This window comes from Tursiops truncatus, chromosome X (assembly GCF_011762595.2).
Source record: "Tursiops truncatus isolate mTurTru1 chromosome X, mTurTru1.mat.Y, whole genome shotgun sequence".
NCBI lineage: Eukaryota > Metazoa > Chordata > Mammalia > Artiodactyla > Delphinidae > Tursiops > Tursiops truncatus.
The window spans coordinates 39,706,626-39,729,227 of NC_047055.1; the positions used below are offsets into that span (position 1 = coordinate 39,706,626).

At 36.7% G+C, this 22,602-nt stretch overlaps 1 protein-coding gene across 1 annotated transcript in view; it reads right to left on the reverse strand.

The window, feature by feature from the left end:
• IL1RAPL2 (interleukin 1 receptor accessory protein like 2) overlaps positions 1 to 22,602 on the reverse strand; it is a 541,686-nt gene that overhangs the window by 12,501 nt on the left and 506,583 nt on the right. The window contains exons 6-8 of the mRNA XM_019949414.2: positions 15,113 to 15,258; positions 6,256 to 6,399; positions 41 to 211 (exon numbers count right to left, since the gene is read on the reverse strand). Of these exons, the coding sequence (XP_019804973.2) occupies positions 41 to 211; positions 6,256 to 6,399; positions 15,113 to 15,258 (461 nt within the window). The remainder of the gene's footprint in view (positions 1 to 40; positions 212 to 6,255; positions 6,400 to 15,112; positions 15,259 to 22,602) is intronic.

Consider the following 22,602-nt stretch of genomic DNA (forward strand, 5'->3'; position numbering starts at 1 on the left):
GAAGCCAAACTTTTAAAATACAAAAATTGAAAGTACTTACTTCCACTTGGAATTAGGTCCCTTTCTGGGATGAAGAGTTTATATCCATAGTGTTTTTCTAGCACATCTGGCAGTATTTCAAGAGCAAACTGCTCTTCTTCAGGGTTGTCACATTCCAAAGTATCTTGGTCCACTTTTGTGTAAGAGAGATAGGCATCATATTCCTTGTTGTCTTAGAAACAAAGAAAACAAAAGGGTTGTATGTATCATTAGGTTCTCTTTAAGTACTAAATGTCTATAATCATTAACAGGCTGGAATATGCACTATAATTAGTGACTGTCATTAATAACTGGAAAAAATAAGTTACATGCAATGCTATAAGAAGTCTAGTACATTTCAACATAACTTAGTTATAGTCGTAGGATATGAACTGAAACTGTTATGCAGTGGGCAACATATAGTCAGGACAGAATAAAAGAGAACTATTATTTGTGACTTTTGGTGTGAATGATCAGCTCAGTGTGTTTGAATGCAGGACTAAATAGACTCATGGATTTGAACTCTTTCTGTGCCAGTTGGCTTGGCTCTGTTACTCGGTCACAGACTATACCTTGTTTGCACAAATATGTGTAAGAGCTCCAAGAGGGGCTGGGCCCTAGAGTGTGGAAGATCGAAATAATCCAGCCTCACTCCTGGAGACACTACTTGTAGCACATGCCATACTTCCAGTTGGTTAGTGTCGTCATCCTTATATACAAAATGCAGTTCATTACCAAATATTAGAGACAGCAGCTGGGTTTTATACAAGTGCATTGCCTGTTTTTCTTGTTCAATCCATGGCCAACTAATTTGACACAAGCTACCAAAAGAACCCTTTGTTTCAGAATATACATCCTTCCAATATTGCCAAATTAGGTTTTCCCTTCACACATTTAGTCAGAGGGTTAACTGTGCTTTGAGAATGTATTTTTTCTTCCTTTGCTATATTGGCTCAGAACCAGTCTCCCCAAAGAGAAAATTCTCTCTCTCTCTCTCTCTCTCTCTCTCTCTCTCTCTCTCTCTCTCTATATATATATATATATATATGCAGTTCTTTCTCAAAATATTAGTCCCCGCTGGTTTTAGAAGGAACACATTGGAAAAGTTATATTGGTTTTCAAAATTCCCTTATTTATAGAAAAAAATTTAAAAGTTAATGTAATGAACCTAGACTCATATGGAACTATTAGTATTTTTTAAATCTAGTTACTTGCAAATAATAATTTTAAAAGACCAGCAAACATTTCAGGATTTGTTTCTAAAACACAGAAATATTTTCCATTAAAACAGACCTGATTAGAATATAGCTAAAACTTGACCAAAAGTTAATTTACAAGATGAAGCAGCCACTCACTTCCCTATACCACTAAAATGTGGTTCTACCTGCTGAAAGAGGAATATGTGATAGGCATATAAAGAGATATAAATACCCTATGGTAGGAGTACGCAGCACCCCCTGACTATCTAGTGATAACTGAGGCAGGATTATATTGTTCTAAGTCTAGTAAGATTCCAGGCTTCACTACCCCCACATGAACGGGACTCTGCTTATTTATATTAAGATGGTGCCTGAAGCCAGGAGGCTTCCCTTTAGCCTGTCCTCTATCTGGAAAAGACTGCTGTGAACCTTGGTTGGGTACTTGATTGCCTAGAAGCAGATGCACATGAAGGACTGCCCTGATAGTTGAGATCACTTGGCTTACAAATGGGGCACATTCTGCTGTTATGCATAAAACGCCACTTGGAAGTGAGAATGTTCATAAGCAATGCTAATGTAAGAACCTCCTGGTAATCCTAGCACCTCTGCCCCTGTTCCAATCAAGCTCAGGATGCACCTGCAGGCCCTTGACTTTCTCCAGCTATAATTACTCACCTGGGACTGAGAGCTGCCGATGATACACAGCTGGAAGAATAAAATAGGCCAAAGGACAAACAGATCCATTTCTATGAGCAGACTGTATTTCATTGTTCTTGATGGATGGTGTTGCTGCCTCAAACTTCATAATGTTAGACTAGACCCTAGTTTCCTCTGACTTTGATAACTCTATGTTACAAACCTCCTGAAATGCAACCACTTATTAATTCATTCAACAGTGATTTGTTGAGCATCTATTATGAGCTAGCCATCTGCAATGACTACCTGACTCTTTCACCCATCTGGCCAGAACTTCTAGACTCATGCCATATTGCTTGTCCTGACTATGACTATTTGCCCTCCAACCATGCCTAATCTCACATATCCCTGGTCCTATCCTTACTTGCTTCACCTATATTCTAATATAGGTGATGCTACAAAGACTTTTTTTCCAGAAAATATTGCTATATTTGCATATCCCAAGTCAAGTTATGAGAAAGAAAATGGATATCTTTGCTATGTGTTAACACCCAACACATCTGGATAACAAATTGTACATAACATTCTAGAAACACATCATTCTTTGGAAAATGGTTGCTTCTGTTTTCAGTCATGTCCCTTTAAGGTGAACTAAAGGTGAAGAGCTTATGGTAGCTGGCCAGAGCAGGAAGAGAGCTCTCAAGCCACCATGTCAGATGTCCCAGAAGGTCTAGGATGCCAGCTAGTGAGCAAGCAGTGATGCAGATGCAACAGTTTTAAAAGTGCACTTCAGCTCTATGTAGACAGCCAAGAAAACCTCATGAAGAGCCACAGCTGTTGCTCACAAAGAGGAGCAAGATGGATAGAGCAATATCAACAATATGATGCAAATAAAGGTTAACAGCAAGTCCTGAATATTGTTTTAAAACCGAATGGCAATTCAGCAACACCACTTTGCTAGGTGAGGCTAATGAGAATTCCTCTGTGTTAAATCATGCTGACTAAGTTCAACTGAGGAACCAGAAAACAGCACGATGGAGACAAAACATTACAAGGAAGAAGGCTCGCACAGTGGTCACCATAGGTATGCTGTTACCAATGAAGAGAGAAGTTATGACAAAGGGAACCAAACTCTCTGTGGAAGAAGTTTCCTGTTGTCACACTGTCCTTTCCATTTTAAAATCTCATTTTAATCCTGTTCACCATTAGGAAGCCATTCCTGTTTACAATGTAGTTCTTCTGGGGCTCTGCTAAACACAGTGCTAAATCCTTAGCTTCTAAAGTGCAAAGACTGTGTAACTTTGTTGATTATTGTGTCTCCAATGCCTACTATACTACCAGTGTGTGTGTGTGTGTGTGTGTGTGTGTGTGTGTGTGTGTGTGTGTGTAGGGTTAATCCAGGTGAAGAATATATGTAAGTATATACATCATTCATAGTGCTTGGCACACAGTAGACACTTAATAAGTATTTAATGACTGCATAATTCAAAGATCAAATAAATGAAGCAACCATTGATGAAATGAAATGAATTATATCAAAAATGTTTAAGAAGTCAGTTTGATAGATTTTATTTTATAAAAAATATGGCATTTTTATAAGAACTTTCAGGAAATGCTACCATAGATATGAATCCAAGAGAAAACATGAACAAAAAGTACATGGGTAAAACTATGGTGTGTCTATGAGATGTCAAAATATTTAAATAAAGAAATGAAAATTCAGTAGGCTATCCAGCTGACATTTGGCATCATGAAACTGGATATTTCTAGAAGGGCTTTAATATTCATTTATTCATCCTCACTACATATCTGCTGACTTTTTAGTATTCTATTCAGCTAGTACAGAGATTGTGTGTTTAAAGTCCAAGTTTCCATGTAGGAATATAAACTATTTTAATTTTCCTTCCTGCTGAAAATCCTTGAAGTTCCCCCCCAATTGAATTTTTCCCTAAGATAATTGGTTTGGAACCAATACACACAATTCTCTAACCAAAATGCTCTAGATTACTTGTCATCTTTGGCCACATGGGCCACATTGGCGATATAGATGCAAAATGTCGTATGATATTAGCATGAATTTAATCTTACAAATATGTACTACAACTGATCAGTTAGTCTGGATTATTGGATATGGGTGATGAAAGTAATTATTTCAGATTAACTTCATAAACTATATCACCTCTTGCAGAAAGTATTAACAAATTGCTTGTAATCATGACCTAAAGCAAATGAATCAGAGCAGACTCCCTTTCATGTACTTTCATATAGACAATGCATCTTTAACATTCCCAGTTAGATACTTTAGCCATTTGTTGGCGCTTGAGAACCAGTGAAATTTTCCTCAATAGCATATTTCATCTCATTATTTTATGTGTGCAGGTTAAGAAGTCAGATCTTTCAATATTAATTATTGTATACAGAAACTGAAGGTAATTGACTACATTTTCATACATATTGTTGGAGCATGTAATTATCATCAGAACAGGCCCTAATTTCTCATATTGAAGATATATCTAAATAAGGGTCTTTGGTACTTTTAAATAGGCTGCTATAATCATTAGGTAAATACACTGCTTTGATAATGAGCATGCATATGTATTCACCAAACAGCATTTGTCGAATTTACTGTGGAAACATAAAAGTCAATTAAAACACACTCATATCATTGTTCATATAATAGTAACAATAAGACCAAAATCAAAGATTCTTCAAAAATTTTGATGTTACATTCACCACTCTGCCTTTCTCCTATCACTATATAAATAAAACAAAATCATAAACTGCTCTCCTTTGAGGATCTCAAAACAAACAAAAGCTCTAACTTTCATTATTCCAATAGAATGAAAACTAAAATTTATTTATTTATTTATTTATTTTTTATTTATTTATTTTTTTTTAACATCTTTATTGGAGTATAATTGCTTTACAATGGTATGTTAGTTTCAGCTTCACAACAAAATGAATCAGTTATATATATACATATATTCCCATATCTCTTCCCGCTTGCGTCTCCCTCCCTCCCACCCTCCCTATCCCACCCCTCCAGGCGGTCACAAAGCACCGAGCTGATCTCCCTGTGCTATGCGGCTGCTTCCCACTAGCTATCTACCTTACGTTTGGTAGTGTATATATGTCCATGCCTCTTTATCGCTTTGTCACCGTTTACACTTCCCCCTCCCCATAGCCTCAAGTCCATTCTCTAGTAAGTCTGAGTCTTTATTCCTGTTTCACCCCTAGGTTTTTCATGACATTTTTTTTTTTAAATTCCATATATATGTGTTAGCATACGGTATTTGTCTCTCTCTTTCTGACTTACTTCACTCTGTATGACAGACTCTAGGTCTATCCACCTCATTACAAATAGCTCAATTTCGTCTCTTTTTATGGCTGAGTAATATTCCATTGTGTATATGTGCCACATCTTCTTTATCCATTCATCCGATGATGGACACTTAGGTTGTTTCCATCTCTGGGCTATTGTAAATAGAGCTGCAATGAACATTTTGGTACATGACTCTTTTTGAATTTAAATCTGGCTTTTTAAAGTAATGACTTACAATTGAACTTCTTTTTTATCTTGGCTTACCTAAGGCATTCCATACACATGTTTCCAAGGCTTATAGTAGTTTGTGGGTGAGGACTGTATGCATAAGGAGTGATATGTAATGATTTCTTATTGATATTGATTGGAAATATGATAATTTGTTCTCTTGAAAAATTAAATCATTTTTGAATGTTCAAAGAAACAAGGCTCAATACAACGTTTTGTTGATATTTCATATATAAGATTTTCAAGGGCCATAAATGGCAAACAGAAGAAAATTATAAGCCACATTCTGAATTTTTTTCCATTGAGGTCACCTTTGAGAATTGTGCTACAATCATACAAAATATATCAGTCCAGATGTACTATGAGCTTTAAAATGAGTATCTCCATAGCTTTTAATATGTTTTTTGAATACTTTGTTTTTTTCAATGCCAGGAAGAGCTAAATATGATCTGTGCCTAAATTTGAATTTTCTGGAAGAAAAAAATGAAATTGATTCTTAATTTCTTTCTTAATAAGGGAAAGGGCTTTGACAGCAATTGTTTGATCTCCTGACCAACTAATATCTCCTTGTTAAACTATTTTTTTGGAAATAAATTTCAAGAAATAAAATTATTTTAAAGAACACCCATATATTCTTTACCCAGGTTCATCTATTAATATTTTCTCCCCTTTGCTGTCTTTCTTGATAGATTAATACCATTTTTTTCTGAACTATTTGAGGGTAAGTTGCATTAGTCATAGCCTTTTAACTCTAAATTTTTCATCATGTATCTCCTAAGAATAGGGATATTCTCTTACATAATCACAAATTCATGCCTTTTAATTGAATTTGAACAATAAGAGATAGCTTACCATCTGCAGTTTCATCACCTCCAAAATGCTGTCGGTAGAAGAGCATCAATTCAATATTGTAGCACTTGTAGATGACCACGAGCAATACAAGGAGGAGAAAGATTGCTCCCAGGCCTCCTGCAAGTTCAATTTTGTAGATTAAATCTGGAACAAATAAAATAAACAGGAAAAGGTAATTAAATCAGCAACACTGAGGAACTTCCCATATTTCTAGTCTCTAAGATGTACAACCCATTCTGTTTTTCTTTACAGAAGATTCTTGCTTAATGCAGTAAGTAGATGCATTCTTGATACATTTGTGTAAATCAATTTCTTGTTAAATTAACTCTTTTCTAAATATTTGAAAATTTTTACTGTTGAAAGTGATGTCTATCTGAAAAAGAATAGTCTCTCCCACTTTGTTTTGAACACATCTAGACCTCACATGTATACTTTTGCTTTAAGTGTACTTCAGGAAACTATTAGAGCTGCCTTTTACTGGGTTCAGGTCCAATATTTTGTTGTTTCTGTTAAATTATCTTTTGGCTTAGCAAGATTACAATCTAATACTTCTTAGGCCACAGGCCCTATTCTTCTACAGGAGAACAGCATCATAAAATTATTCTCAGAATCAAATAAAATCCGATGAGCCTACAGGATTTAACTGTTTCATTTAACCACAGTAGAACATAATCCAATAGAAGGTAGGCAGGGAAATTAGCTTATCCATTTCCCCTACTTATCTGAATAAATGACTATAATTTGTATGTGATATAATATGCCCAATGGGGCTAAAAGAGAATGAGAAATCTAGGCTAATCACTTGGCCTATTCAGCCAACACCAGGCTACCTGATAGCAGCCTTAGGCTTTTCCAGTGGGGCACCGCTAGAACTCTGAGAGTTGGAACAATTAAATCAACACATAATGGAAGGAGACATAGTATATCCTAGGCCCAGGAAATAGTGACTTACATGTAGCTTAATTAGTGATATTAACAAAATCTAGGGTGTATCATCAAAAGAGGGGATAGCATCATGGAATTTAGAGAAAGGGGAAGTCAGAGAAGAATTTAGAATATGAATTCAGCAATGTCCAGAGGAGAAATGCTGAATCTGGAAGACACTAGACCAGAGATATTTTCCACTGTGTGACAGGGAAATTCACTGGTCTCAACATAATACAGATAAAACTATCTTAAAAATTAGCTAAGCTCCCCTTAATCTAATTCCACAATTACCAAGTGATTCTTTTAGTATTAATTCAGCTTACCATGTAACTACAAACTGAAAAAGGGAGTGGCATTTTAGTTTGTACATCAGTTGCTTATGAGTTTGCTTGGCAGCAATCAGCCTCCCTGGATGGATCAATTCTGGGGTACTGCCAAAATCAAATTGATGACAATGACAGACTGCCATTCTTGAAGGTCTCTTGACAGTAAAATCATGAGCCTTTCCCTGGGATTGTCCCTTGTCTCTATATAGGCTTATTGCTCAAGATGAATTAGGCTCAGTATAACAATAAGATTAAGAAAAAAGATGAACATATATAATATATACTACAAGTAATGTATATTATAGATAAAATTTTCTACCAGTCTACTATCTATTCTCTAAGTAATCCTTTAGGGCAAGAATTGTTGGTCCAAATTCATCACTAAAGAATCTAAGACTCAGTAGTTTAATTCACTTACCCAAGGTCATACACCTAAGAAGTGGCCAAGATGGGACTTGAGTCCAGATATCCTAACTTCATATTTAAGGTTCTTTTTATTACACCACAGTTTTGTAAGCTCCTCTGGAAAGTGACGATGAAATTCCTTCTCCCTCTTCCTCCATAGAACTGTTGGTAATGCTTTTCAAGAACATGTGACCTGCGGTGAATTTTGGATTCTTCTGCCCTTTCAATTCCAAGGAAAGAAGCTAAACTACAATTGCCAGGCAGAATGATAGGACCGAGCAGATCTCAGACAGTTTATTGGAGGGTATTGAAGAATTCTGCAGCTATATCAAGAAGGAACGAGGGGCTCCTTGGAGTCCAGCATATGAAAAGTTTTAGGTTTTGTAGGGAGATAGAGAGTTTGGTATTTTAAAGGAGGTGGAGTAATAGAGAAGATGGTAGTGGCCAGAGACAGCATGGCCAATGAGGAGAGTCGCTGAGTAGAAATGTAAGAAATATAAATGTATTCTTTTTCAGTAAGGAGAGAGGGAGAAGGATAGAAAAAAGAAGGGAGTGAAGCTGTTGTGAGAGACAAAATATATTAATAAGGAGCATTATGAGGGGCCACATAATGAGTAGGGATAGGAAATTGGAATCTATCTCTGTCATGCCTACTGCAAGAGGTGGTCATTTGGAAAACTAAGCCACAAAATTTCAGGTAAAAATAATCCTACCTCATATTAGCTCTGCCTCCTGCCCTCCCTATAGAAAATGACTCCCCAGGAACCACTGCCTGCCTCTATGTGGTTGGTAAGGCAGGCTTGCTTATGAGACCTCTGTGGGGCTGCAGTATCACAACCTTTGCTTGTTTTCTTACTGTTTTATCAATTATGCATTCTTTTTTTATTCAAAAAAAATATCAAGTGTCTTTATATTTTTTAACATCTTTATTGGAGTATAATTGCTTTACAATGGTGTGTTAGTTTCTGCTTTATAACAAAGTGAATCAGCTATACATATACATATACCCCCATATCTCCTCCCTCTTGTGTCTCCCTCCTACTCTCCCTATCCCACCCCTCTAGGTCGTCACAAAGCACCGACCTGATCTCCCTGTGCTATGCGGCTCCTTCGCACTAGCTTTCGGTTTTACATTTCGTAGTGTATATAAGTCCATGCCACTCTCTCACTTCGTCCCAGCTTACCCTTCCCCCTCCTGCTGTCCTCAAGTCCATTCTCTATGTCTGTGTCTTTATTCCTGTCCTGCCCCTAGGTTCTTCAGAACCATTTTTTTAAAAAATTCCATATATATATATTAGCATACGGTATTTGTTTTTCTAGCCAGTGTGAAATTGACAGGGCAATATGATTTTTTTTTGTTTACTCTGAAAACTGAATTCTCTTTGATCTTAGGTCATTGATTGACTTGATTCAACATGTTTTTCCTGTTGTAAAATGTTCATTTAATGTTGTAATTTTGTTAACTCTCTGTCTCTGTCTCTCTCCCTCTGTCTCACTCTCTGGTCAGAACAGTTTTCAACTGTTTTCAAAGTCACTGAATGGGATTTTTTTCCAGCAATTTCTATGTTATTTACAGAGTAGAGTTGCTATTAGGTAGATGGAAAGCTTCAGCAGCAGGAACAATTTGTGCTCCCAAGTAGCAGACACCTTTTTCAGCAGTAAATATATGGAAGAAAACTGTGGTGTGAAAAGTACCTTTGTGGTTTCGGGGTCCATTTTATAAAAATATCTTTGAAAGATATTACCTAGTGATGGCTGTTTACATTGAAAACTGTGGACCGAGTCCCTGAGACTCAACCAGTATTCTTTGATTCAGCACAGGCAGTCACATTAAAAGGGAAACATGTATCCTATAATCAGAGGGCAGAATTGCCATCACCCAGTTGACACCTAGCTTTTCTTTTGTCTTCTGTTTTCAACTGCCATTTTCCATCTCAGCAGGATCTATACTTCTAGGGACATTTCCTGACTGAGAAGGTGGAAGTCATTTTATTTGGACTGTGTCGTGTATACGCTTCACAAGGATAGAGATAGCCAGAAGAGCAAATATTTATGGGATTGTAACTTTTTCCAGGCACCCAAAGTACAAGTGTAGTTCTTTTTAACCTTCTTAGTTTGAACCCAGCTAGTTCTTCACTTTGAACATGAAGATCAGACAGCATAGAATGGGACAAATAATAGCTGAAGTCAAGGAACTGGAGAGCAGGAAGACTGGAACTGTTCTGAGCTTGCTCATAAGTTGGGAAGCAGGTTAGGAGATCCCACCTGAGGGTCTCCTATACAGGTTGGGGGTTCAGGGTGGGGCAGTAGCACTAGGAATGAAGAGAAAGAGAGAGTCATTGATATGTCTCTGTTTGTGGGAAAGGGAGTATATACAGAGAAGGCATAATTATCAGAATTTTCCTAGCATTAAGTTCAGAGTCTTGGTTCACCAAAAAAAAAAAAAAAAAGAATTTCTTACTAAAATGTTAGCTGTACTTGTTGGCAAATAGTTCATTGGAGAGTGAGGGCATAGCAGGTTAGTAAATGAAGGTAGAAGTTGCATAGGTAAGAGACATCTTGCTTTGAGAATGCCTGACCCTGTTAATTGCATATATTAGACATGAGTTTTCATTTTACGAAAGGCCTTTTCACTTTGTGAAAGGATTCATGAAATGTTTCTTCTCTATAATGATCACTTATGGCATTTTTGATATTTGACTTATAGATCATCAGGAAGTTATTGTTCCATAAAACGAACCATACTCATATTCCAGGTGGAAATCCTGTGGCTACTGATGCCAGGCTATGTTGTGATAAAGCCTGAAAGGTTCAACTCCAAAGGAAATAACTGAAATTTTGCAATACAAGCCAGAGCTCAGTCTGATTTAATATGCTGGATCAGGACCATAGGGCTTATTGTTCTTTTCTTGACCTCTACCATATTGTCGATAGCTCCTAAAAAAATGGAGTAAGGGAAGATGAACTGCATCCTTTTGCAAAGCGCAGTGAAAAAATTTAAATGCTACCTAAAACAGGGAGTACAAACTGGTATACAATGGGCCAGAAAAAAGGCTTTTGTTGGTCTATATGTTTCCCAAAAAGTAGATACTAATATTTTAAAATAAAAATATTGCATATCCAGACTTTCAACTTCACTTGAAAACCTTGAAGCTCTCATATCCTTAGGTTCACATTTCAGCAAGCATGGCAATAATCTAGAAAAGAATAGTGACTGCCCTTTAAAGAAAGGCATGTTTCCTCTAGCCTGTGTTTAATATCCAGCCCTCTTTTTCTTTTAATTTCAATATCTACCTGGCTATTAATGTCTTTGAGTTTTTATCCCCCAATCTGGAAATTGAATGTTTTGAAAAGAGAAATGCATTCAGATAACCCAGAATAGACACTAGTCAAGGCCAGATCTCAGGGAAATCCTCTCTTTACCAATCCCCGTTACCCATCCTCTATCCTATTGCACCTGTCCTCTAGGAGGACCATTTTCGCCCAACAAATGTTTTTGAGCACTTACTATATTCTATGTGCTAGGGATACAGCAGTAAATAAGGCAGGAAAACGTCCCTGTTCTTATGAAGTTTACATCCTAGTGTGTGTGGGGGGGGGGGGGGTGGGGGGAGTGGGGGGGAGACAAGAAGAAAACAAGTATGTAATATGATATCAGATAGTAGTAAATACAATAAACAGAAATAGAGCCAAGTGAGAGGGAAAAGAAGGTGATGGGTAGTCCATCGATGGATGAATGGATCCAGAAAATATGGCATATATACACAATGGAATATTATTCAGCCTTAAAAGAGGAGATTCTGTCATTTGCTACAACATGGATGAACCTATAGGGCATTATGCTAAGTGAAATAAGCCAGAGCGAGAAAGATAAATATTATAGTGCATGGTATCACTTATATGTGGAATCTCAGAAAAAAAGCTGAAGTCACAGAAACAGAGAGGAGAAAAGTGGTTGTCAGGGGATGGACGGTGGGAAAGGAAATAGGGAGAGGTTAGTAAAAGGGTACAAACTTTCAGGCAGATGAATCTGGTCTGAGGATCTAATGTATAACATGGTGACAGTAGTGGATAACACTGTACTGTATAAACTGAAATTTGCTGAGAAGGTACAACCTAAATGTTCTTACACACACAGAAATAAAATGTAGATGTGTGAGGTGATTGATGTGTTAATTAACTCAATGTGGGGAGTCATTTCACAATGTACACATATATCAAATCATCACGTTGTACACTTAATATATCTATATATCATACAATTTTATTTGTCAGTTTTACCTCAATAAAGCTAAAAATTTTTTTAAAAGAAAATGATTGGGTAGTACTATTTTATAAAAAGTGGCCAGGGAAAGGCCTATTGAGTAGGTAATATTTAAGCAGGCACCTGTATGAAAAGAGGGAATGAGTCATGGGAACAGCTGGGGGAAACAGCAGTGTTTCAGGCAGAGGAAATAGCAAGTGCAAAGATCATGAGCCAGGACTGTGCTCGGTGAGCGTGAGAAATAGAAAGGAGGCTAGTGTGTGCAAGGTTTGAGGCAGATTGTGGTAGAAAATGAGATCAGAAATGTCTTGAAGGCCATGGCAAAGATTTGGGGTTTCATTCTAAGTGTAACAGTGAGGGTCCTGTAATTGGATGGTTCTAATTAGGGAAATAATATGATCTGACCTAGATATTAAAAGGATCACTCCAGATGCTGTGATGAGAATAGACTGTGAGGGGACAAGGGGGAAGCAGGGAGACCGTTCACGGGGCTATTGCAGTGATCCAGGCAATTGATGCTGGTGGCTTAGACTCAGATGATAACAGTGAAGATGGGGAAAGTGCTCAGAGTACATATGTTTTAAAAGTAGAGCCATGGAATTTGCTGGTAGACTAGATATAGCGTATGAGCAGAGAAAAGAAGAAGTCAATGATGACTCCAAGGATTTTGGGCCTGAGCAACTGGAAGGATGGTGATGGAGATGAAGAAGGCAACTGGAGGATCAAGTTTATAGGGAGGAGAAATCAGGAATCCTGTGTGGGACAAGTGAAGCTTGATATGCCTGCTAGATATGTCTACTAGTGGAGTTTTTGAATAGTTGCTGAATAGGCAGTTAGGAATACAACTCTGGAGTTTAGGCGAGAAGTCCAAGCTAGAGATATAAATTTGGGAGATGTCAGCATATAAATCGTAAGCAAAACTGAGGTGGAGATGGAATTGAAATCATCTAGGGAGTGAGTGAGAAAAGGGGACCTGAACCCTGGGGAACTCTAATATTTAACGATTAGGAAGATGAAAATTAATATTCGCAGTTATTCATGATTTAGACACATTTCCTTGCAGAAGCCATGGGAGGCAGCAATTTTGCAGCGTACCTTGGTTTCTAGTGTCAGATTATTAGAAATTTGAAGGGCTGCTAGTGGTTGCTTTACTTATTAAAGGGAAATGGATTTATTTTAAAACTCAAGGCTATTTCTGTCTCTACTGACTGACTATATGGTAAGACCCCCATTATTTTTCCTCAGAGCAGGCTTTTAATTGTAACACCATACACATTTTGTGCAATTTTTTGTTTCATGTTTGAGCTTTGTCTTTCTTTGCACCCTCACTGCCCTGAAGACTATAAGCCCCCCACAGACTTGGGGATGACTATTCCCTAGTACCTAACACGATGCTTGCTATACATGATCCTCAATAATAAAAGAGAACATTATTCATTTATTAACCAGAATGAGTTCTAAGTGCCTATTAGTGGCCAGACACTGCCCAAGTTGCTGAGGATACAGAGGTGCAGCAGAGTCTGGCTTGGAGGATCTCTAAGCCTAAAATAAGACTGAGATGGACAGGAACAAAGCAATCCTTGCAAGAAGGTATCTGGACATAATCAATGTCTGCCCTTCAAGTAGGTGGACAAGTGGTTGCTTAGTGGATACAAGTTATCCAAATTCCATTTAATAACAAATCTTGTTTGAGCATGGTATATTTCACACCATATCATTATTATTTGAACCTTAAAGTGACTCTACAAGGTAGGTATTTTTACCCCTATTTTATAGATGAGGAAACTAAAGTTTAGGATGTCTAATCAGACAAGTTAGTCCTACTGAAGTAGGTAGCCAAGGCAGTGGCTGAACCAGGATCTCCTGAAGCAGGGTCTCCTAGTTTCACTTTCTATATTAGACTCCTCTATACTTAAATACTCCATTATTTTAAGATGAAATCAAGTCCAACAGAGTAAGAAATGGTGCTAGAGAGATAAAAGCATTATTCTCAGAATAATGACATTTCCCTGCTTCTCCTAGAACTGCTGGTCAAGGTTATATATTAGGGCTGGTTGGAAAATAGAAATTCCATCTTGGCTACAAGGTACAACTAGTGACCTTGCTGATTGAATCTGTTCTAGCTCTATAGCCTAGACAAAAAGAACACTGATTGAGAACATTTGTTGTGTTACATTTACAAAACCTTTGCCAGATGCACACATACAGAAAGTATTTAGCCTTTTGCAGTAATCAGGAGTTATTTCATGGTAAGAGCCAATCTCAGAAGTTGCTCCAGCAGCTGGGATTGTTGTTCCTATGTCTGTTTTTATCTCTTTTATTTGTAAATTTATAGTTTCTTTTCTTTGCTCATTATATACAATTTCCACCCCATATGGAATCAACTCTAGAGAGGGATCTACATAAATGCCAAAGTATTTAAAAATATATGCACCTGCTGAAGGCCTTCAACACCAGGTCATATCATGAAATATTGTTCATGATCTTTATTATAATAATTGTAAAAATTATATGATACTATCTATTATTTTTATTTATATTTTAGTCAGGGAATAAAGAAGTGATTTTGTTTCTCATCCAATAGTAAAACCCTTATTATTTAATTTAAGCAATATAGGATGAAGTGAAATATAGAGAAAATGTTTAATATCAATGCCTATCAAATTTTATGTAACACTTATAACCAAGGTATATTTCACCTCACTGGATTTAACAAATAACAACATTTCATTTAATTTATCCACTTCCTAATGGTATGGAAGATCATAGGAATTTTATGCTAATATCCACAGCAAGAGAGAGATATTTCCTTAAAAAGACAAAATGTTTAATAGACATTTATACTAAATGATAAAATCAGGCCAGGAAACATACCTAACTTCAATAGTTACTTGATAGGTAAACAAACTATAGTAACAGTTATTTAAAAAAATACCCTTTTTACGCAGCAGAACACTTGCATGTTTTCGTCCATTTCGGTTTTCCACATGGCAGGTATAATTTGCCAGGTCAGCCTCCACCACTGAATCAAAGATGAGTGCCAACTCAACTTCTTTTTCTCCAAGATGCTCTTTGAGGAGCCTGAAATAAAGGAAAGTATTCTTGGCTGAATTGGTTTGATTTGGGGAGAGCCCAGCCATGCAAGGACTAAAGATGGTTACGTAGCTTACTAAGGTCTCCAGTGGGCTGGAGAGTCCTGACGGGGTGTATGTGCAGAAACTTGGAAAAGAAAACACAAAAAGTGACTCTTAATGCAAAGATCAGATGGAAAATGAAAAAAGTGAGGAATTCACTCAGCAAAAAGAAATATTATCATGCCACTAGGCTTTGATAAATGAAGCCAATATGATTTGTGTGGCAAAGAGGAGGAGACGTTGGACTCCATATTCTAAGCTGAGCTTATGAAAACAAATTGGATTTTTGCAACACGGCATGAAGGGAAAAATGTCTGTAGAAATGTAGAGTTTATGTCAGAGGCTAGAGTTTTGACAACGGGGGCAAGATGGTAAAGAAATGGGCCTTGAAAATGACTGCCTTATGAGAATTAAACTAAGGGTGTTTAGTGGCCTTTTATCCCCAAATATCAGTGAGAAGCCTGTTCTCTACTTTCTCCTGCCTTCTGTCCAATGCAGGTATATACCCCTAATCCTCCAATGACCTACCATGGCCCTGCTTTCTCCCGACATTGCTCGCCATTTGTCTTTCTCCTTCCCTCCACACCCTCCCATGCCCCTAGGAGGAACTGCCCTATGTGACATTTTCTCATAGTGCTGCCTTTTGCTTTCTCAAGTGAAGTTGCAAAGGTTCTTGAATGGCCAGTAACAGTTGTTCTTCACAGAGGAGCTGAGTTGCCAGGAACCTTTCCTGAGGAGCGTGCCTCTTGTTTCTCTGGAGAGTTATATTCTTGTCAATGGCCAGCTGCCTCCTGGGTGAGGTGAAAGTAGGTACACTGCCTACTATTACTTTCTAACTCCTGGTTTTGACCAAAGAAAGAGAAAATTGTGAGTCTAAATAGTGGAAAGCCTGCTGTTAAGTTCTGGGGTGAGGTTGTTAAATACATGAATTTGCAAGATGGAACATTTGGGGCATTTAAAGTAATTCTCATCTCCTTTTTGACACCTGGTTAGGAAGGCAGAGAAGAACATTCAGATTTACTGGCATTTAGCATAAAGTTGGAAAAGACAACTGTACTCAGAGAAAACTGGGTTATAAATATGGGCCTCCCACTTACAAGCTCAAGCTGTATTCTTACAAAGTAATTAACTCAATGGCACCTTAATATAACTCATCTTTAAGTTGGGAAAAATACCTGCCATACTTAACTTTGTTGTGGGGGTAAAATGGGTAAAATGATTTCAAGATTAAATGGCATATGCAAATGCAAATGAATGTTATTAAACACCAACATTTCATTATCCAAAGGTGAACTTTATAAATTTTGGCTCCTCGAAACATATTTGTATTTATACTTATTGATATTTCAATTTGGTTTGGATTAATCTCTTCTGGCTCCCCTTTAAGAGAAGGAAAGACTTAAAGTTGGGTTGGTGAGAGGGAGTTCTTAGAATCTGAGAATCTCCCATACTGAAATCCTAAACCCAGATTATATTCCAAATAGAGATGCTTTTAAAATTAACCCTATTTCTGTTACCTTCCAATAATATACATATCAGAGAGTTGACAATACTGGCGTTGGTAACTTGAGTAAGTCTCTTTAGTATAAGAATTTTCTTAACCATATTTCACTGGTAGTCTATTCATTTTTTTCTTCCTGGCTAAACTTGCAGTTTTCCTCTCTTTCTCCTCTCCCAACACATACCTAAACAAGGAAAAATGGGAATTTACTGTCCTAATGGTTTATATTGAATTTTACTCTATTTTCCCCCTGCTATGTGTATATCACACTATACTCAATTCTTTTAGTTCTGTGTGACCTGCTATGGGATAACCCCCTTTAGGCCAGAAGCTGCTTAAGCACCACAAATTAAGTTTGATTTAAAGCTTCACATGTAGGGCAGCCACAGCCTTTGCCAGGCATAAGGCAGAAAGCTGATCCTGTCCCTCCAGACAAAGCCTTTCCCTCTTCATTTCTAATGCAGTTTCCAAAAACAGCTCTTCACAGGCTGCAGAAAGAATCTAGAGAGAGGATTTGAAAAATGATCCTTCATCTATTAATATATATGAGGTGTCTTAATTATCAGCTCTTGAAAATCTAGAGTAGACCTGCTTTTTTGTAATTAAAGAGAAAATTGGTGTTTATGTCTATAAATCATTCTGCAGAGCAGTCACAATTTCCTAGCAAATATTGATATGTAACAATCTATCAATTATTCTCTGTCATTCCCCTGAGTGCCTAGCTCTGGGATAGGTATTTGGTGTAAGAGCAGTATAAGCACTAAAAGACCAGATGCCTGCTCCCAGTAAGCATTAAAATTTAAACAAGGAGACAAAATCTACACAGCTGAAAAAATTATAGGCGGAATGAAGTAAAACAGGATGGTACAGTCATTCTTACAATGGAATTTCAAAAAAGGGAGAGATTATTATTTACTAAATTAGCTGGAGAAGGCTTGAGAAGACTCTGCCTAAACAAAAGGAAGAAGGAAGTGTTTTCTAGGAGGGAAGATAGGAACAGGTTTTTGCAAAATGTTTGAAAGAGAGACACTGAAGGGACTGGTTTTGGAATGGAGGATACAAATAAGGGGGTCTTGGGATATACTTCAAATAACTTCAGAAGTATCTCATTCCAAGGATTAATATTGAAGGCAAGTTATAGGCAACAGTGAACACTGGCAAAATAAAAAATACTAAATTCAGGTGACAGAAATCACTAGTTTCAAAAGTTTTATTGTTAAGACCTATTATTAAAAAGTAATACTAGAAAATGTTTAGAAGTTGTCACTCTCATCCTTACAAGAGAAAAAGCAAACAAAATAAAAGTCAACAACTTTTCGTAGATCCATCAGAGAATTGAGGTCACAGGGCAAACTCCTGCCCCCTAAATTTGAGATAGCTAGACAATTACTGAGAATCACAGTGTACTGGGAGCAGAAACCCAGGAGCAGGAATCAGCATGAATAAAAACACTTAAAATGTAATTGATGAGTCACTGTAGGCCCAATATGGACTAGATTGAGAGTTAAAAAAAAAAAACAAAACTCCATGGGATCTAATCTTAGGGGTGCCCTGTACTTTCATGAGTTTTGCTTCCAAGAGCCTGTCCAGAGTTTCAGGGTGAAGATCAGAGAATCCTTTATGCTTTTGGCACAGGAAGGGGAAAAGCAACTATCTTGAAATGAGCCCAGAGCACTCTTTCTTCTTAACAAAGGCACGCCCTCAAGTGAAACTCTTTAGCAGAACCTAAATTACTTGGGTTTTACCGAAACTGGGGGAAGAGAAATATCCAACTCCAGCCTCCTCAAGCCTTCCTGTCTCATCTAAGAAAAGGAGGAAAGCTGAGGAATACTTGTAAAGGTCACAGCCTGAAGGTACAGGTTCATTGAAAGACTAAGACTTTACCATAGGATTATAGAATACTTACCACCACACCAATCAAGCTCCTGTATGATTACAAAGGTTTTCAGCTGAAAAACCTGCAAAGCTCAGACCTTATTTAAGAAGCAGTCTCTAGGAAAACTGAAAGAAACAGTGGAGACATAAACAAGTACATTATAGGAAATTTTAGCCTCTTACACCTACGACTACAGAAAACAGTAAACACAGCCTAACTCCTAGCCACATAAACATAAAATCTCACAATAAAGGCCTATTTACTTCAGTTCCTTTTATCTGATATATCACATCTGGCTTTCAATCAAAAAATGATAAGGCATGTTAAAAAGAAAGTCTGAAAAGACAATGCAAGTGTCAGAACCATATTCAGGTATGGCAGAGAATTATCAGAATGGGAATATAAAATAACCATTATTAATATGTTAAAGGCTCAAATGGAAAAAGTGAACAACATAAATCAATAGCTTGGTAGCATAACCAGAGAGATGGAAATTCTAAGTAAGGCTCAGAAGGAAATGCTAGAAATAAAAACACTGTAATAGAAATAAAGAGTGGCTTTCATGGGCCATTAACAGACTGGACGTGGCCAAAGAATCAGTGATCCTGAAGACAATCAACAGAAATTTCCTAAATTGAAACACAAAGAGAAAAGAGCATGGCAAAAAAAGGGACAAAACATTGAACACCTGAGGTATAACTACAAAAGACATAACATACATGTAATCTAAATACCAAAAGAGAAAGGAACAATAGAAATATTTGAAGTAGTAATAACTGAGAATTTTCCAAAGATACCAGACCACAGATGCAGAAGTTCAGAGAATACCAAGCAGAGTGAAAATTAGAAAAGTTACACCTTGATGCATCATATTCTAACTGTATAAAGTGAAAAAATGAGAGAAAATCTTAAAAGAATTCAGAGGAAAAAGCTTAGCTATAGAGGAATAAGAATAAGAAATACATCAGACTTCTCTTTAGAAACTATGTAAGCAAGAAGAGAGTGGGGTGAAATATTGAAAGTGTTGAAAGAAAATTACTACCAACCTAGAATACTGTATCCATTTATCCTTCAAATGTGAAGGAAAAATAAAGACTTTTTCAGACAAATAAAAACTGAGGGAATTTGTTGTCAGTATACCTGTCTTGCAAGAAATGTTAAAAGAACCTCTTAAGAGAAAATGAAAATGATATAGGTCAGAAATTTGGATCTACATAATGAAAGGAAGAGTGTTAGAGAAGGAATAAATAAAGAAAAAATATTTTATTTTTCCTATTCATAATTGATCTAACTGGTAACAGTTTGTTTAAAATAATAATAGCAATAAAAGCAGTTATAAGAAGTTCTGAGGATCTAATATACAGCATGGTGACTATAGTTAGTAACATGTATTTTATACGTGAACGTTGCTGAGATTAGATCTTAAGCATTCTCACCACATTAATAAAAGAGTTAACTATGTTAACTATGTGAGCTTAACTAATATAATGGTATATGTCAATTATACCTCAATAAAATAAAATGAGAGTGAAAATGTAACCTGCAGAATGGGAGAAAATATTTGCAAACCATATATCTGATAACGGGTTAATATCCGTTGGCAAGAATGTGGAGAAAAGGGAACACTGTATACTAATCGTGGGAATGCAATTTGGTGCAGCCATTGTGGAAAAGAGTACAGAGATTCCTCCAAAAACTAAAAATGGAACTACCATATGATCCAGCAATCCCGCTTCTGGGTATATATCAAAGGAAATGAAATCAAGATCTCAAAAAGATATTTGTACTCTCACGCTCAATTTAGCATTATTCATAATAGGCAAGATGTGGAAACAACTTGTGTCCATCAGTAGATGAATGGAAAAAGAATATATGGTTTATGTGTACAATGAAATATTATTCAGTCTCAAAAAAGAAAAGAAAAGAAAATCTTGCAATTTATGACAACGTAGGGGAACCTGGAGAATATTAAGTCAAATAAGTCAGACAGAGAATGAAAAATACTGAAAAATACTGTATAATATTACTTATATATGAACTCTAGACAAGCCAAACTAATAGTGACAGAATGGTGGTTACCAGGAGCTGGAGGGTGGAAGAAATAGGGAGATGCTGGTTGGTAGATGAAATGGGGAATTGCTGGTCAAAGAGTACAAACTTTCAGTTGTAAGATAATAAGTTCTGGAAACCTAATGTACAGCATGGTGACTATAGTTAACAATACTGTACTGTATCCTTGAAATTTGAGAGGAGAGTAAATCTCAAGTGTTTTCACCATACACACACAAAAATGATAACTGTGTGGTGATGGATATGTTAATTAGTTTATTGTGGTAATCATTTCACAATGTATACATATACCAAAACATCACATTGTATACATTAAATATATACAATTTTTATTTGTCAATCATACTTCAATAAAGATGGAATTTTTTAAAAATCAAAAATGAAATAGAGCAAAGAGATTGGATTCCCCCCAAAATAAAAAATAAATAAAATAAAATAAAATAAAATGAAAGCTTGTAATTCTTGGAACATATGGTAGTTCTATTTTTAGTTTTTTGAGGAACTTCCATACTGTTTTCTACAGTGGCTGCACCCATTTACAATCCCACCAACAGTGTACTAGGGTACCCTTTCCTCCACATCCTCTCCAACATTTGTTATTTGTGTTCTTTTTGATGAGAACCATTCTGACAGGTGTGAGGTGATCTCTCATTTTGGTTTTGATTTGCATTTCCCTGATGATTAGCGATGTTTAGCATCTTTTCATGTGCCTGTTGGCCTTCTGCATTTCCTCTTTGGAAAAATGTTTATTCAGGTCTTCTGCTCATTTTTAATTGGGTTCTTTGTTTTTTTGATGTTGAGTTGTATGTGCTGTTCCAGTTTCCATTAACTGTAAATAGTCCCTGAAACCAAACTGAATCCTCCTTTGACGACTAGGTATCTTGCAAGTCTCTGGGTCTTTATTCTGAGTATGAGTAATCATTATCCAGGAATAATGATTGAGAACATCAATAATAGGAGATAGTTTTTAAAAACCCTCTTAAGGAAACAAAATCTTTATTTTAGTGTCATTTGCTTTTTAAAAAAATTCCTGTTAAAGCCTTATTAGTCAAAGACCAGGATCAAGCCCGTAGGCTGACACAATCAGATTTGTTGACTGAATACACTGTGGAAGGAACGCTCCAGAGGAACTGTGGATTGTTTCTTGATTGAAGAGAAGAAAAAAGCATCTTTTGTAACATTTGGGTTCCCACTAAAGATTCTGAGGATGGTGTAAAGAAGCAGAAATAAGTTCTGGATTGATTGCAACTTCTGAGGCAGTTGGTGGTATGGGGGGAGGATTGACTAGGAATTGTGTACTGTCATGAGGTGGAGGTGGTTTACTAATTGGGTATTCCCAGTAATATGAAAATAGCAAAGCAGGTCTGGGCATCACTGGTAAGAAAACAGTAGTCACTCCAAAGAGGTGGGGGTCATTATGGCATTATACAACTGCTGCATGACCTTGGAAGAAACAGTATTTTCTGTTAACTTTGCAGCTGGTTTTATCTGTCTGTCCTCCCAGCCTGATTAATAGCTGGGCTGCTTATTCTCAGTCCCAACTGATTTTTTACTCTTTCAGTCCTGGGCAGGTTTTGACTCTTTATATCCTAAATGTGGACTACAACAGATCATTCTGAGAATTGATGATTCTTGCTAGCTGTGTTCTGATAAAGTCAATGTAGCTCCACTGGAACTATGAATCAACTGCCCAAGGACAGCTCTTCCTCAGTCACTAAACCTCAGATTTTTTAATCTGTAAAATAAACTGATATGATTTATCTCAGATGGTTATCATAAAAATCCAATGTAATTTAGGATGTCAAAATGTTTTTGCAACGTACTGTGTAGCATAGAAACATGGA